The sequence below is a fragment of the Kwoniella mangroviensis genome (genome assembly GCF_000507465.2).
Source record: "Kwoniella mangroviensis CBS 8507 chromosome 1 map unlocalized Ctg01, whole genome shotgun sequence".
NCBI classification, from domain to species: domain Eukaryota; kingdom Fungi; phylum Basidiomycota; class Tremellomycetes; order Tremellales; family Cryptococcaceae; genus Kwoniella; species Kwoniella mangrovensis.
In genome coordinates, this window is record NW_027062533.1 from 402,974 (window position 1) to 418,683 (window position 15,710).

The 15,710-nt window shown below is 45.0% G+C and overlaps 5 protein-coding genes across 5 annotated transcripts; 1 reads left to right on the forward strand and 4 right to left on the reverse strand.

The window, feature by feature from the left end:
• Nucleotides 1-237: 237 nt before the first annotated feature.
• On the forward strand, nt 238-3,407 carry I203_100140 (uncharacterized protein; the record flags this gene model as incomplete). Its single annotated transcript, XM_019151134.1, has 6 exons — nt 238-1,477; nt 1,558-2,098; nt 2,186-2,341; nt 2,402-3,106; nt 3,216-3,321; nt 3,384-3,407. The coding sequence occupies 6 exons, from the start codon at nt 238-240 to the stop codon at nt 3,405-3,407; spliced, it is 2,772 nt and encodes a 923-aa protein (XP_018999459.1).
• Nucleotides 3,408-3,517: 110 nt separating this feature from the next.
• On the reverse strand, nt 3,518-4,744 carry I203_100141 (uncharacterized protein; the record flags this gene model as incomplete). Its single annotated transcript, XM_065516575.1, has 6 exons — nt 3,518-3,804; nt 3,929-4,032; nt 4,108-4,313; nt 4,406-4,510; nt 4,599-4,664; nt 4,733-4,744. The coding sequence occupies 6 exons, from the start codon at nt 4,742-4,744 to the stop codon at nt 3,518-3,520; spliced, it is 780 nt and encodes a 259-aa protein (XP_065373393.1).
• Nucleotides 4,745-5,167: 423 nt separating this feature from the next.
• Nucleotides 5,168-7,649, reverse strand: I203_100142 (uncharacterized protein; the record flags this gene model as incomplete). The annotated part of the gene is made up of 14 exons (XM_019151132.1): nt 5,168-5,234; nt 5,294-5,384; nt 5,441-5,468; nt 5,526-5,542; nt 5,609-5,619; nt 5,681-5,770; nt 5,830-5,843; nt 5,926-6,185; nt 6,246-6,393; nt 6,451-6,460; nt 6,543-6,558; nt 6,620-6,747; nt 6,844-6,948; nt 7,183-7,649. The coding sequence occupies 14 exons, from the start codon at nt 7,647-7,649 to the stop codon at nt 5,168-5,170; spliced, it is 1,452 nt and encodes a 483-aa protein (XP_018999457.1).
• A 5,052-nt stretch (nt 7,650-12,701) lies between these two features.
• Nucleotides 12,702-13,979, reverse strand: I203_100143 (uncharacterized protein; the record flags this gene model as incomplete). The annotated part of the gene is made up of 6 exons (XM_019151131.1): nt 12,702-12,724; nt 12,801-13,008; nt 13,069-13,205; nt 13,270-13,501; nt 13,751-13,874; nt 13,945-13,979. The coding sequence occupies 6 exons, from the start codon at nt 13,977-13,979 to the stop codon at nt 12,702-12,704; spliced, it is 759 nt and encodes a 252-aa protein (XP_018999456.1).
• Nucleotides 13,980-15,216: 1,237 nt separating this feature from the next.
• On the reverse strand, nt 15,217-15,665 carry I203_100144 (uncharacterized protein; the record flags this gene model as incomplete). Its single annotated transcript, XM_065516576.1, has 3 exons — nt 15,217-15,318; nt 15,412-15,552; nt 15,615-15,665. 3 exons carry the CDS (start codon nt 15,663-15,665, stop codon nt 15,217-15,219), a joined length of 294 nt encoding a protein of 97 aa, XP_065373394.1.
• Between the last annotated feature and the right edge of the window lie 45 nt (nt 15,666-15,710).

Consider the following 15,710-nt stretch of genomic DNA (forward strand, 5'->3'; position numbering starts at 1 on the left):
GAGGTCAGTGTAAGAATATATAGAGGTGGGGTCAAGAAGAAGGTTCAAGGATGGATGTCAACAAATCTTTAGTGAGGACGATCACCGAATATCAACATCAACTCGGTTATCAATCTGAACCCACTCTCCATTTATTCTTGATCTACTCTTGACCCCTCATCGATTTGAGCTATCTTCAATAATGCCCTGCTCTATTATCATATAGCCCAGGACACCGACCTTCAGTCTACGCTCACCATGGCAGAAAACATCCTCGGTCTGCTGCTCGTCACCTCGTCATCGCGGGGCAGAGCAGCCTTCCGATACCCTCCTGATCCAGCTTCTCCCAACATCCGACTTGCCCAACCTATCTACCCCTCAGCCACATTCACCGCCACAGATTTCGAGGTCGACTATAAGAACCCTCACATAGGCGCGAACAACGCCCTCCGACGTAGACTGTTCGGTGGTGCAGAGATTAATACCAAAACTTCTTCGGCTGGTTCGATAACTTCCAGAAACAGACACGATCGTCGGAATCAGAAAAACAAAATACATCCTATGTACTATGAAGACACTAAGCAAGTCAACAATTCCGACAACTCCGATGAGGATGATGAGGATGGTCATGGTGATGGGACTAGTTCAGATGAGGATAGTGATTATGATGTAGTTTGGACTAATCAGAACCAACGTGAAGATAATAATACGAACACGATCAACGGTAACAGTGTTAGTAAAGATCATTCTGCATTGAGATCAATAGATAGCAGTATGATGGTGGATGATTCAAGAAGGAATTCAGGAAGTACTACCAATGCTACTATCACCGACACCAACAACAACAATAGCGATAACAAGAGTAAAGGAGAGAAGGAAAGAGAGAAGATTGATTCTCAGTACAATTATGCTTTAGGGTATCATTTAGATTTCTTGAGTGATATGTTGACTCCTCCTAGAGCAGCATGTAACAGGAAATTCGAGATTTGCGTTGGATCAGTAGTATTCTTAGGTCATCCTGTATGTTCCAACGCAGATGGTAAATGGGAGATACCCAATGATGAGGATTTAGATGAAGTCGATCCAGATCAGGATGATAGACCTTCTAGAGGAAGAAGAACAAGAGAACAACAGTTGATTTCCTCATCTAAAGCTTCAAGTTTAGGTCCACTAGTAGAAAACAACAAAGAAAACTCTTCTCAATCTTCTCCAGAAATACCTGCTCCTGCGCCTGTTACTACCTCCGAAAAGGAAAAAGATGATACGCCCAACCTGAACATGTTTCATCTAGTTTTGATTATTGACAAACCCGATCCCAAACCTGGTACGGAAGCTCACGACGAACATCATCATCAGACGTTGGGGATGTACGATGAGATATACAGGGAGATAGCGTTCAAGTGGACCGCGGCAGCTTGGAAGTTGCAGTGCGAGAGCAACTTCATAGGAAAGCAAACATGGACAATGGCGAAATATAAGGAGAAATGCCTGTCAGAGGGTGAGTGTAGTCATTCAATATGCTTTTTAAGGTGGCCACTGCATAAGAGGTAGCTGAACATATCTTTGGTCGTATCGTAGGCGTTGACGTGACGGACTGCTGTAGATGGATGTACGCCAACATGCCTCTCGATCGTAATCTCAACTCCCTTTTCTTGAGACTACACCAATTGAAAACTCAACCTGCCAATCCACTACATTCGTATTTACCTACAACCATCACCACTCATCTGGCTGATATGACAATCAACACCGTCCTCTCGCCCAAGGTGGTTGATGCAGACGAGGCATGGGCTCATTGGGGCGAGATGGACGAGTGTTCCGAGTCGGAAGGATCAGATAGCGATGATGAAGATTGGGATGACCCAACCACACCTATTAGAAGACCCGAACTTCGGGTCGAACCTTGGCAAACTCTCTTGCTCATCGATGACGATGCGACTGCCCGAGCGAGCGAGATCAGTACGGCTATCATCGGTTTGGGTGTAGGTATGGAAAGTCAGAATTCGAGTATACCTGGAGATAGAAGGGGCTCGAAAGGTACAATTGCAACTAATCAGGATCAGGAGGATGAACAGCAATTGATGAAGTCGCTTATCGAGGCTTGCGATGTCACGAAACCGTAAGTTTATGCTCCAAAGCTACAATGAAATGTTCATCGGCAATTTTCAGGTCCAAAGAAGTATCGCTGATGTTTACATCTCTTCAGACTCGTTGATATCGCTCATCTATTGCGTTTCGACCTGGAAGCGATAGTCATACCGCTTGCTAGAGAGTTAGTCGAGAACAAAAAGGCCATACTGGTCGATGTGATCAACACCAGACTGAGGACTATCGTCATGCCTACGACAGTAGATGAACATACGTGAGCTACAAAATGTCATTGCATCAGATCTTGTCATTGACGTCTGTCAATTTGTTTCAGAGTTTCGATTGAACAATATACCGCTCGCTTCTTACGTGAATTTCCAACCTTATCACCATTCACAGCTTTCATCTCTCAAATCTCCTCGTCCCCTACGCCATTCCGTGATCTCCTACCTTCAGATCCCAATATGTCCACCCGTCGACTTTATATGTCCGCACTGATATGGCTATTAAAGCAAGATCTGGTCGTCCAAGTGCACACGCGTGCAAGAGTATACGCAAGGAAAGAAGTGAAAATTGAAGCTTGGAAGAGGTTATGGAAGAGACGTAGAGAGAAATGGTTAAATCTTCAAAAAGAGAAAGAAAAAGAGCGAGATCTTGCAGCAGTAAATAAATCACCAACCATTCAAGTCGTTCAAGATTCCGAAGAGATGATTACACCTAAAGCTAGTATTCATCCTACTTCCAACCCTCTCGATTCCATTACTGTCCCATCACCTAAAAAGCCCAGTAGGATGGAACAATCGTATATGGATTACGATCCAGCATTGGAAATGGACAGTGATGAAGATGTAGAGAATCAATCTCACCATGCAGAATTTCAAAACTTCAAAGTTGATGTGGAAGAACCTTCCAAAGCTGAGATACCGAAATTCGAAAGTAGTTTCATATTTAGACCCTCCCGTGCGCAGAAAGAGGAAGCTAGGTGGTTGAGAGTGATCAGAGAAGGGAATGATGAGGTGACCGCTAGTAAATTTGATTTGTAAGTGACATCTTAGACACAATCATCTTAGACACAATCTAGGCGAATCGATTGTAAGAGTACTAATACTGATATATGATTTGATCTGTTTACTCTGTCTGCGAACCAGAGTTGTACAATACTTAGATGGGATGACGACCTTCGAAGAGATAAGTTATAGGACGGGTTTACCTAAGAGGGAACTGGAAAAATTGATGATCCTGTATAAAGAAGATGTAAGTGCTGTCTTCTTCACGAAGACTAAGACAGGAGCTGATGATTGGGTTGAAATATTTAGATAATAACGTTTGTTCATCCATGATTATGATATTTTAATGTACAAATTCAATTCAAGTATAATGATATTTCTACAATGGCATCTATCATTCTCTTCTTCTATCAGAAATATGCAATTCACATCGTGATGAAGATTCAATCTATTGGTCCTGGTACAGGTGTACTAGCTATAGTTGATCCAATGGGTAATATGGTTTTCTGGCTGTCCATCGACCCTACAAACTCGTCCGTAGTCGTCGAGTGACTGGGCATTATCTCCAACGCAGGGGTCGAAGTGCCCGAAGAAGGAGTGATGAGAGTTGATGAGGATGTATTTCGTTTGAGCGGAGTGGTAGATGATGGTCTGGACGATGAAGGTGTGGAAGGAACGGGTGCGATGTCCGTTTTGAGTACTCTAGTGGCTTTTGCTTTTGGTTTGGGTGCTTTAGATACAACGGATCTGTCAGTCTCGGGTCCCAAAACGAAAAAGGAGGATCATGCAGATCTTGCATATTCGGAAGAATCCAATTTCATGAACACGACCATTAGTAATGTTCAAATACGCACCATTAGGATTCTGGGACATGTAAAACCTCCGCAAGAGCATGATCGCTTCTTCCCTATAATATCCTCCTTCAGCTATATATGCCGGATGTGTATTCAGACGAGAGCTAGATAAGTGTAGTCCAGCTCTCAGCTTCTCTCTGTGTCTTTGACCATTGTCTTCTGGATCTGAGTCGACTCACGAGCTATTCACATCGATCACACTCCCACATCCACCGAACCTATCGTTCCCACAGCCATATACGACCCTGCCTATACCTATCTGCCTGAGCGCAGAGGCACACATCACACAAGGTTCGACAGTAACGTAGAGCGTAATCGTGCTCAGTGGTGCAGGGTGGAAAGGTAAGAGATGATCGATAGCTTCCAATTCTGCGTGGAGGGTCGCCTAAAATAACACAAATTAGATGAAATCAGCATCATACCTTCTACCAACACAATGAAAGGACCAGCTATTCTGTAGCGAATATTGAGACCCACATTCCTCCACTCATTCGTCCTATTCCTAGCTCTGGCAATCGCATTTCCATCTTTCACAAATACACATCCTACAGGAACCTCATCGTTCGCCAACGCCTCTTCTGCCTGTGTGTGGAAGTTGCTTGGTCAGTTCAAATTCAGGCAGAGCAAGACTCGCCATGATCTCGCAGAGCTGGGGTGAGATCCCGCATACCATATTCAGAGCTTCTCTCATCCATGCTAAATCGTTTGGATCCTGCTCACTCGGCGGTATATACGTCTAATCGCCATGATCAGTCTCTGCGACAAATCTTAAAACCCAGAATGTGTCAAGAAGTCACGACGTACAGCAATGTTCATTCTGAGATTTTGATCCTACTAAGCCAAGACCATCAGAAGAGAGAAGTTGCGATCGTCCGAATTGCAAGATGTTTTCTGTTATGATATGATGGAATACAACGTTGAATATAGCAGCACTTAGAAGAAAAAGTTGAAAACAAAAACAAGAACCAGAAAAAAAAAGTGATCAGCCGCGGTGGAGGTTGTCCACCTCGAATTCACCTGCTCAGCTTGCTATCGTACAACAACGATAATACAACAATAATGCATCATGTTTTCGATTTGAGACTGCTTGGTTCTTCCGATGAGAAACGATACTGAAACCGAGGAAACCAAAAATCAAGTCTTTGATATAAATGAGTATCGTATCACCTTGACCCCATGTCGAAATGATCCACCTTTTATGTGGACTGGGATAAATGTCCTTTTACACATTTTGATCGTCTACTCCACCAAAGTCAATTCCTTGGTCCTTCCTCTCGCATACAAGTCCTTGTATCTATCCCATATCCTACGCAAAGACAAGACGTCAGCTTGAGTAGACGATCAACACCTAAACGAGTGACTGACCTCATGAGCTCCTCGATATACAGCTGCTGCATTTCCTGTACAGCTTCATCTGATGGATGAGGATCCTTCTTCACGTGTATTGGCTTACCGACTAATCCGACTGTCAGCCAATCACCAATGAATATCCTGAATCCCTCTGAGACTTACCAACTGAGACGATTGGATGACGGAAAGGCTAAAGCAACATCTATGAGCTTCCATGACATGTCAAGTTAGCATGTACTCAGCTTACCATCAATCCGTAATTATCTGACATCGCAGAAAATGAAAACAACATCAATATAAACAGCGCGAGTATAGCAAGTCAAAACGTACAATTGAAAAGACTGCAAAGAACATGACATCAGCTAGACTGTCGAACCAAAATGACTGTGTAAGCTGACTTACCCTCTACCATAAAACAGAGGCAAGGTAAACCCAAACATCTTTTGAAAGTTCTTCTGGATCTTATATACCCATGATCCTTTTGCATTTGCCCTGGAATGACTCCTTGTCAGCGTCAGGATCCCTTAATCAGTATGATTGAGCTGACTCACAACTGCTCATATATCTGTCGTTGCAATCAAATCACGATTGTCAGCTGATCTGTCTATACCCTTTCGTAAAGCCGCAAGCCGCCGAAAATTACTCACATCATTCTCACCAAAGCTAAATACAGGTACCAGGTCCGCCCCCTCCCTTATAGCCATCTTGATAAATCCGAATCTTCTCTTCAGCGTCAGATCGGCCGTACCAGGATGCGCAGAGAGCGATTCCGTCGCACCGCCAACGACAATAGCAATAGCTGTTCCGGGACCTTGAGAAAGGATGTTTGCACAAGATTTCTTAGCTACTGAACATATTCCGTGAGCCATGAGAATATCGCGGTAGAAGGGGATCTTGAAATTTGATTCTGAAAGTACGAATATCAAAGTCAGGACTCGCTACGCAATATATATGGAAACTGATTTACCTAAAGTGAGAAGATGAGGTTTGATCCCTGGAAAATATTCCGAGAAATTCGTTCCCTCTGTAGCGAATGTTGCGAATGCTCCCATCCCTATGATACCGTGAGGGTGGTATCCAAAGAGATAGGGTCTATCAGGTGTAAGTTCGGCTTCCTATAGCGCAACGAGGTTAGTTGAATACACATGGGGTACTGATATCTGATAACTCACCTTGACAATGCTAGATACATCGGTAGAATTCATTTCAGCCCAAGTCAGCTCAGGTCAATCTCTTATTGATATGAATGTAGGTATAAGCCTACCTGCAAGGATAGTATTCTACATATCACAAAATGTCAGCATAGATCGAGAAGAAACCACAAGAATAAAGTTGGCTCACGAGCAAAGTATGTCCAGAAAAAGAATCTCCTCGCCCATTCTTTTGGTCTACCTCCATAATCCGGTGCAGTATCGAATTGTGTCCAGATGAGATATGGAATCAGAACGACCCAAAATGGAGGAAATGATCTGCAGAGTACACAGAAGGGTTAGTGAACCGAAAGGTTGTCCATCTTCATGCAAAGAGTGAGGTTGCATTATATGTGAGTAAAATGACGGACTCACAGACATAAGAGGAACACGATCAAGCATATTGGGATCAGCAGAGCCCACAAGGCTACTGCTGCAGTCTGGAGTCGTCGATGAGGTGGTATACTGAGAGGTGCGAATCTAAGATGTATCATATTTCGTCATTAAGCTCTGTATCTCTACCCTTCCATTTCACTCAAATCTATCTATCTGAGAGTATGATTCGTTCAAATCAGGAAAACATCCTTGAAGGGATATGTATAACGTTATAACTATCTTCAAGGGTATTCAAGGGTATATGAGTCATTAACAAAGGAGTTGGGGGTGGTATTGGTGAGAAAAGACAGATCGTTCATTCAATTTCGATCAACTCACTTCTTCTCTATCCCAATCTCCAATGTATCTCTCAACTCATCCAATTTGATCGTACTAACCAAAGGTGATCTTATCTTTTCTCTCATTTTCCTTCTAGCTTCACCTAACGAACTTGTTCTCCTATGTCCCTTGAACCCTTCATTCTCCCTCTCGTCATCGTCAACATCTAACGATCCCACACTCCCACTTCCACTTGAACTCGCCACGGACTCGTCAATACCTATACCGCTCTTAGCTAGATTCCTCCTTCTCAGCCTTTCTTCCCGTCCCTCATGTCCATTCGGTTCATCCCCTTCGGCAGGGGAGGGTCCCTCATTCTCCAGAGCTTCAAAGGCGTTCAGCGCCAATGGACCATGTTTCGGTGTAAGTGATTCGGATCGAGATGGAGGGGATGGTATGTCCAACAGCGAAGAGGAAGACGACGACGAAGAGGAGGAGATGGTAGGTCTGTCGGGGTTCGAAGTCATGATACCAGGCCGACGTGGGATATCAGCTCATACGATTCGGAAGTGAGAAGAGTCGAGCGAGGGCAAAGGATCTTCCAGTGTAGGAAAGGATGATCTGAGCAAGAAGAGGGATTGTCCCGCTGTTCGCGTCGGAAGATCGGCTAGACGGGGATATCAAAAACAGGCGAGATAAGATCAGATCAGTTCATTCAATCAATTGATGGGATGAGGGGATGATTGATCGAGGTGAATCTGCGTAATCAGAAGCGACACTGACTGCCAAGATGACGTCTTAGAAGGTCAATTCCCACAATCATCACATGTCGCGACGCAGTACGCCGGTCGCGGCATCATTTTGCGAAAACAGCAGATGCATAACAGAGACTCGATCGCATGCAGTCTGCGTTTGCTATTGCTGCTTGCTGCTTACCCGGCTTGACACAAGCGGACCTACGCATTTGCTTTCCCTGGGCCCATGACACAAGAGAGAATTTTCACATGCATAGCTAATAGACAGATAAATAAGTAAATCAGAAGAAACTCTGTGACCATTGTAGGTGTCATGAATGGACAATATTACATAATTAGTAGTTATCTTTAGTCACTTTGTTTACCTAATCTCCTAGAATCTCAACCTAGAATTCTAACGCTAATATCTAGTACTACTTTCTCAACCTACTTTCTCAACCTAGTTTCTAGCTTGAGATTCATCATTTTTAACCCAGAACAGTGTTCGTATTTCTGTATACTTAAGGACCACCTTTTGGATGGTTTTTGTCTATGTTTTCCCCAGCTATGGATCAAACGTCACTCCCAAAAGTCATTCTCACAAGTTCCCTCAATAGCAAAGCATGTCGCCCGTAGCTACAGGGTGCTCCGGGACAAAATCCCGGAGCTACAGGTGATTTCACCCGGAGGTAGCCCTTCCTGGCATTAACCGACCGGAGGCACACGACTTCCGGGTGAATTGACCCGTAGTACCCGTAATTATCAGGAGGGCTGCTCAGGGTAGATATTGAAATGTCATAGCGCCCATCACTCCAACGTCCAAGCTCAGTGGATGACCCTGATAAGATCAGGAGTCAGGAGTTCAGAGCTTCCTGTACTCCGGGCTACACAGCCGTATGAAATCATGGATATCTCAGTTCATAAAGGCCCAAATGATGTGATTTAAGTATACAATGTTGTTTACAATGTCAGAGAACGATGTATCTATATAAATAACAAAGAATAGATATATAATCATTGAGATTTGTAGTATGTCTGCCAGTCTGTGAAAGAGATCAAACCGCTTTTGTACCAGGAGGCAAGGCACACAAGGGAACTGAGAGTAGCTTGACCGAGAGCGTGTCTTCTGTCATTGACCGTCAGACCAGCAGAATTAAATATTCGTTTGGGGGCAACGGAAGTAGCTGTTCAGGACCAGGAGGTAAGGAGTTCCGGGATTACGGTGTCATGATGGCCACGGTCAATCAGGACGTCTAGTTGCCTATATAGCCGGCGGAAATTCCGAGTTGTCGGAATTCCCGATTGTTCCCTTTTGTGGTTCAGTGGTTACGACCGGCTACGTCTACCATTGTGACATACGGGTAAATAAGCATCCTCGTTCTTGCCAAAATCAATCTTTGAGGGTCTCCACTTACCAGGAGTCAAATCACATCCAAAGCAAGGCGTCTGAGGTTGGCGTAGTTGTCCTCCATCTTACAGTGCCAGAAGTGAAGAGGATCTACAAATGCACGATTTTTGCCCGTGGAACGACTGCCGCTTGATGAATTGGCCTACCGGATCTTCCCTGCATTGATCTTCATCATCCGAACACTCAGTGTTGGTCCCCAGTACTCTGCAGGCGACTACGCATGAAAGAAGTGCCCGTCAGTCAGGACCTCCGGGACTGCAGGCTCAAACTCACGGAAGCCGCGATTGGACCCTGATCGTCAGACTCGTAGGTGGCATAAACATCTCGCAAAAGCTTCTCAGCTTGATCTTGCCAGGACTGTAGCCATTTCTGGTCTTTCAAGTGTTTCATCCTCATGGAGGGATGGAGCACTGCAAAACCCATGTCTCAGCCCGGGGCTCAGGAGGTTCTCAACTCCGGGCAAAGTTCACTCACATATGGCGAGCCGGTAGATCAAACTTTGATCCGTCTTGGAGTAGTAGCTACTCATCAGATTGCTAGCAATGCAAGCACCCGTTCTGACAACTATTGGGGCGGTATCGTCGGCGATTAAGGTGTCGAGAAGGGAAGTGACTTGATCAATATAAGGGATAACCATTGCAACAGTCACAGGATGCTCCCCTGGCCGGTCTCTCTCTGGAAGTAGTCCGTTGCTTGTTTGATGAACTGTTGGAAGCAGTACAGTGGTCAGAAACGGGTGCATTGAACAGATATTGTCACAATGGTAGACGTAGCCGGTTGCAACCACTGAACCACAAAAGGGAACAATCGGGAATTCCAACAACTCGGAATTTCTGCCGGCTATATAGGCATGCTGTCATGGCCAACATGACAGATATACACATGCCTGGGCAGACCAGGAACCCGTAGCTACGTCCTCCGGGGTTCCTGGACTCCTGAAAAGACCGAAACTCACCTTTAGGACCTTTTCAAGATGCTGGATGAAGCTGTAATCATCATCATTCAGTCTATTGGCAAGTACAAATCTCTTCTTGTTGATCTTGTCCTTCGATATGTCAGGATGAGCGTAAAACACTTTACTGCAGTGTTTCAGTCAGAGAAATCAGTGTTACTGGCTTATGGCTACACAGAGCAAGTGCTATGACTTACACTACGAGCTTCATGTCAAGCACATCTCTCAACATGTTCCCAGTAGAATTCCATCGGGTCGGCACATCCCTGGTGATGAATTTTTGAGGTCCTGCATACCTCTGAGTTTGACTCTCGGTTAGAAGCACCTTTTGCCATACAGAACGGGCCGTCTTGTTGTAAGTGGTGCTCTTTACCAAGAGTCGCACCTGTGCATGACAAATTATCACAGATGTCAGCCGCTATTAGCATGTCAGCGCGCCCGGAGGTCCAGTGTTATGAGATTCACCGGAATTACTCATAACAAGACCTTTACGTAACATGCCACGTGTCTATCATACAATAGGATACCAGAGATAACCGGTACCAACAACGCTTTGATCAACATCCTTGAAACACTTCATCTCGTCGACCATCGCGGACTTCATCAAGTGATCACATCTGTCGTTGAAGACACATTGATGGATATGAATAAGCAAGTAGGAGATACTTGGAATTGCCGTACCACTTATTCAGCACCATCAATGATTCCTAATCACCATCAACGATTATCCACCATCATGTCACCAGAACCTCGACGACCGTCGTCTATTGGAGAAGTATCGAGGGATTTCGCCAAGATAGCTTTGTCAGGTTTGATGGTGATTATCAAGCTGTACGATAGAATTTCAAATATGTAGAGTAACGCTTCGTAAGCTAGTTTTAGAATTGTAAGGTATATAAGACAACTTGAAGTCCAACAAAGAACTAGTCTCTCCAGTGATCTAGTTCTCTCGTTTTGTCTCGTTTATCTTCAAGTTGTTCAAGTAGCAGTGCTAATTGAATGAACTGAGTTAATCTACCTGCCCTTACTAGCTGCAACGTACCGCCCCTAGTAAGTTAGAGTCATAGTTCCTCTCGTCGAGACAAGACGAGTTGTATTAGAGAAGGCTTCTTGAATTAGAAGCTGATTATTAAACCAAGTTAGAATATAGAGTCCAACGCTACAAGGTAGGTTGACTCATATTAACATCCAGACTCCTGACTCCGGGCTTACGGGACAAACTTACTTTCATCAGCATTCGCATAGCAGCCTTGAGATCCGCCCGTTTCACTTGTTTGACAAGTGTATTGAGCTGTGAGGCACCTCCCTCTAGACTGGATTTGATGGTAGTCTCTGTCATACCCTCTCTAATGGTCTCATCAATGAGAAGTAGATCGTTGGCGTATTGGGCAGAAGAGTCGAGAAGATCCTTGTTTTGACACCATTGTTCCCACTCTTCTTGTTCCTTGTGATGTTCCTGGTCTTGCTGCTCCTCATCTTCAGAGATCTCATCTTCCAAATCATCAAACATGTCCCTTCCATCATCATCATCATTTTCGTTGTCTTGAAGTCGATTTTTGGTCTGTGCCTGCCTCTGAACCATTTGTTCAAGCCGAGTAAGTGTGGCGTTGGGGGTGAAGGGCATGAGGAGCAACTATGGAGACACAACCCAGCATTAACATGATTTATTCAGCTTCAGGAAGGTAGCCCTCCGGAACTCCTGACTTCCTGGCCTCCTGGTACATACCTTGACTACTAAATTGAGAATGTGCGCAAAGCACCGAATTCTCTTATCTTCTCCGGTAAAGAGGGGGAGGGAATCATCTTTACCAAGCCTTTTCACGAGGACATCATTGGCTGAAGCATTGTCAAGCGTGATGGCAAAAAGCTGCAAAATGTTAGAAGTCAGCCGTAAGGAACTTCCTGGACCTCCGGGACTCAGGGACCTACATTTTGACCAAGATTTACTTCCGCAAGACTGTGAGAGATTTGATTGGCCATAGAACGACCTGTGGAAGCTCCCTCGGCGCTACAGGGGTGCAACAATTAGTTTGAGGACCCCTAGAACCAAGGAATTGTGAAATTCTGCTTACTGGATGAAATTGAGGACTGTGGATCGAACTTGAACTGCCTTGGGGGAGTTTGAATGTTCTCCTTGGATCCTTTCAAGCCAGGAGATCACAATGCCAAGGTATGATCGATGATTTGGGCTTGACTGTCATGATGATCTAACTAAGACCTCAGTAGACGGCCTTAATCGTATAGGAGACGGCCTAATTAGGCGAGCAGATGATAAGAGGACAACGGATGATATACTAATCTAACCGAAGTATATAAGAGGTGAACGACTTTGTTGGTACAAGCAACGAAATCGTTCAACTGACCCGGATATTGTTGAGACTTATACGATATCCTAGCTAAAGTGTCATGACGGTCACAACAGCATGCCTATATAGCCGGCGGAAATTCCGAGTTGTCGGAATTCCCGATTGTTCCCTTTTGTGGTTCAGTGGTTACGACCGGCTACGTCTACCATTGTGACATACGGGTAAATAAGCATCCTCGTTCTTGCCAAAAATCAATCTTTGAGGGTCTCTCCACTTACCAGGAGTCGAAATCACATCCAAAGCAAGGCGTCTGAGGTTGGCGTAGTTGTCCTCCATCTTACAGTGCCAGAAGTGAAGAGGATCTACAAATGCACGATTTTTGCCCGTGGAACGACTGCCGTTGATGAATTGGCCTACCGGATCTTCCTGCGATTGATCTTCATCATCCGGAACACTCAGTGTTGGTCCCCAGTACTCTGCAGGCGACTACGCAATGAAAGAAGTGCCCGTCAGTCAGGACCTCCGGGACTGCAGGCTCAAACTCACGGAAGCCGCGATTGGACCCTGATCGTCAGACTCGTAGGTGGCATAAACATCTCGCAAAAGCTTCTCAGCTTGATCTTGCCAGGACTGTAGCCATTTCTGGTCTTTCAAGTGTTTCATCCTCATGGAGGGATGGAGCACTGCAAAACCCATGTCTCAGCCCGGGGCTCAGGAGGTTCTCAACTCCGGGCAAAGTTCACTCACATATGGCGAGCCGGTAGATCAAACTTTGATCCGTCTTGGAGTAGTAGCTACTCATCAGATTGCTAGCAATGCAAGCACCCGTTCTGACAACTATTGGGGCGGTATCGTCGGCGATTAAGGTGTCGAGAAGGGAAGTGACTTGATCAATATAAGGGATAACCATTGCAACAGTCACAGGATGCTCCCCCTGGCCGGTCTCTCTCTGGAAGTAGTCCGTTGCTTGTTTGATGAACTGTTGGAAGCAGTACAGTGGTCAGAAACGGGTGCATTGAACAGATATTGTCACAATGGTAGACGTAGCCGGTTGCAACCACTGAACCACAAAAGGGAACAATCGGGAATTCCAACAACTCGGAATTTCTGCCGGCTATATAGGCATGCTGTCATGGCCAACATGACAGATATACACATGCCTGGGCAGACCAGGAACCCGTAGAGCTACGCCCTCCGTTCCTGGACTCCTGAAAAGACCGAAACTCACCTTTAGGACCTTTTCAAGATGCTGGATGAAGCTGTAATCATCATCATTCAGTCTATTGGCAAGTACAAATCTCTTCTTGTTGATCTTGTCCTTCGATATGTCAGGATGAGCGTAAAACACTTTACTGCAGTGTTTCAGTCAGAGAAATCAGTGTTACTGGCTTATGGCTACACAGAGCAAGTGCTATGACTTACACTACGAGCTTCATGTCAAGCACATCTCTCAACATGTTCCCAGTAGAATTCCATCGGGTCGGCACATCCCTGGTGATGAATTTTTGAGGTCCTGCATACCTCTGAGTTTGACTCTCGGTTAGAAGCACCTTTTGCCATACAGAACGGGGCCGTCTTGTTGTAAGTGGTGCTCTTTACCAAGAGTCGCACCTGTGCATGACAAATTATCACAGATGTCAGCCGCTATTAGCATGTCAGCGCGCCCGGAGGTCCAGTGTTATGAGATTCACCGGAATTACTCATAACAAGACCTTTACGTAACATGCCACGTGTCTATCATACAATAGGATACCAGAGATAACCGGTACCAACAACGCTTTGATCAACATCCTTGAAACACTTCATCTCGTCGACCATCGCGGACTTCATCAAGTGATCACATCTGTCGTTGAAGACACATTGATGGATATGAATAAGCAAGTAGGAGATACTTGGAATTGCCGTACCACTTATTCAGCACCATCAATGATTCCTAATCACCATCAACGATTATCCACCATCATGTCACCAGAACCTCGACGACCGTCGTCTATTGGAGAAGTATCGAGGGATTTCGCCAAGATAGCTTTGTCAGGTTTGATGGTGATTATCAAGCTGTACGATAGAATTTCAAATATGTAGAGTAACGCTTCGTAAGCTAGTTTTAGAATTGTAAGGTATATAAGACAACTTGAAGTCCAACAAAGAACTAGTCTCTCCAGTGATCTAGTTCTCTCGCTTTGTCTCGCTTATCTTCAAGTTGTTCAAGTAGCAGTGCTAATTGAATGAACTGAGTTAATCTACCTGCCCTTACTAGCTGCAACGCACGACAAGATTGTATTAGAGAAGGCTTCTTGAATTAGAAGCTGATTATTAAACCAAGTTAAATAGAGTCCAACGCTACAAGGTAGGTTGACTCATATTAACATCCAGACTCCTGACTCGGCTTACGGGACAAACTTACTTTCATCAGCATTCGATAGCAGCCTTGCCCGCTTTTGTTTGACAAGTGTATTGAGCTGTGAGGCACCTCCCTCTAGACTGGATTTGATGGTAGTCTCTGTCATACCCTCTCTAATGGTCTCATCAATGAGAAGTAGATCGTTGGCGTATTGGGCAGAAGAGTCGAGATCCTTGTTTTGACACCATTGTTCCCACTCTTCTTGTTCCTTGTGATGTTCCTGGTCTTGCTGCTCCTCATCTTCAGAGATCTCATCTTCCAAATCATCAAACATGTCCCTTCCATCATCATCATCATTTTCGTTGTCTTGAAGTCATTTTGGTCTGTGCCTGCCTCTGAACCATTTGTTCAAGCCGAGTAAGTGTGGCGTTGGGGGTGAAGGGCATGAGGAGCAACTATGGAGACACAACCCAGCATTAACATGATTTATTCAGCTTCAGGAAGGTAGCCCTCCGGAACTCCTGACTTCCTGGCCTCCTGGTACATACCTTGACTACTAAATTGAGAATGTGCGCAAAGCACCGAATTCTCTTATCTTCTCCGGTAAAGAGGGGGAGGGAATCATCTTTACCAAGCCTTTTCACGAGGACATCATTGGCTGAAGCATTGTCAAGCGTGATGGCAAAAAGCTGCAAAATGTTAGAAGTCAGCCGTAAGGAACTTCCTGGACCTCCGGGACTCAGGGACCTACATTTTGACCAAGATTTACTTCCGCAAGACTGTGAGAGATTTGATTGGCCATAGAACGACCTGTGGAAGCTCCTCGCCTACAGGGTGCAACAATTAG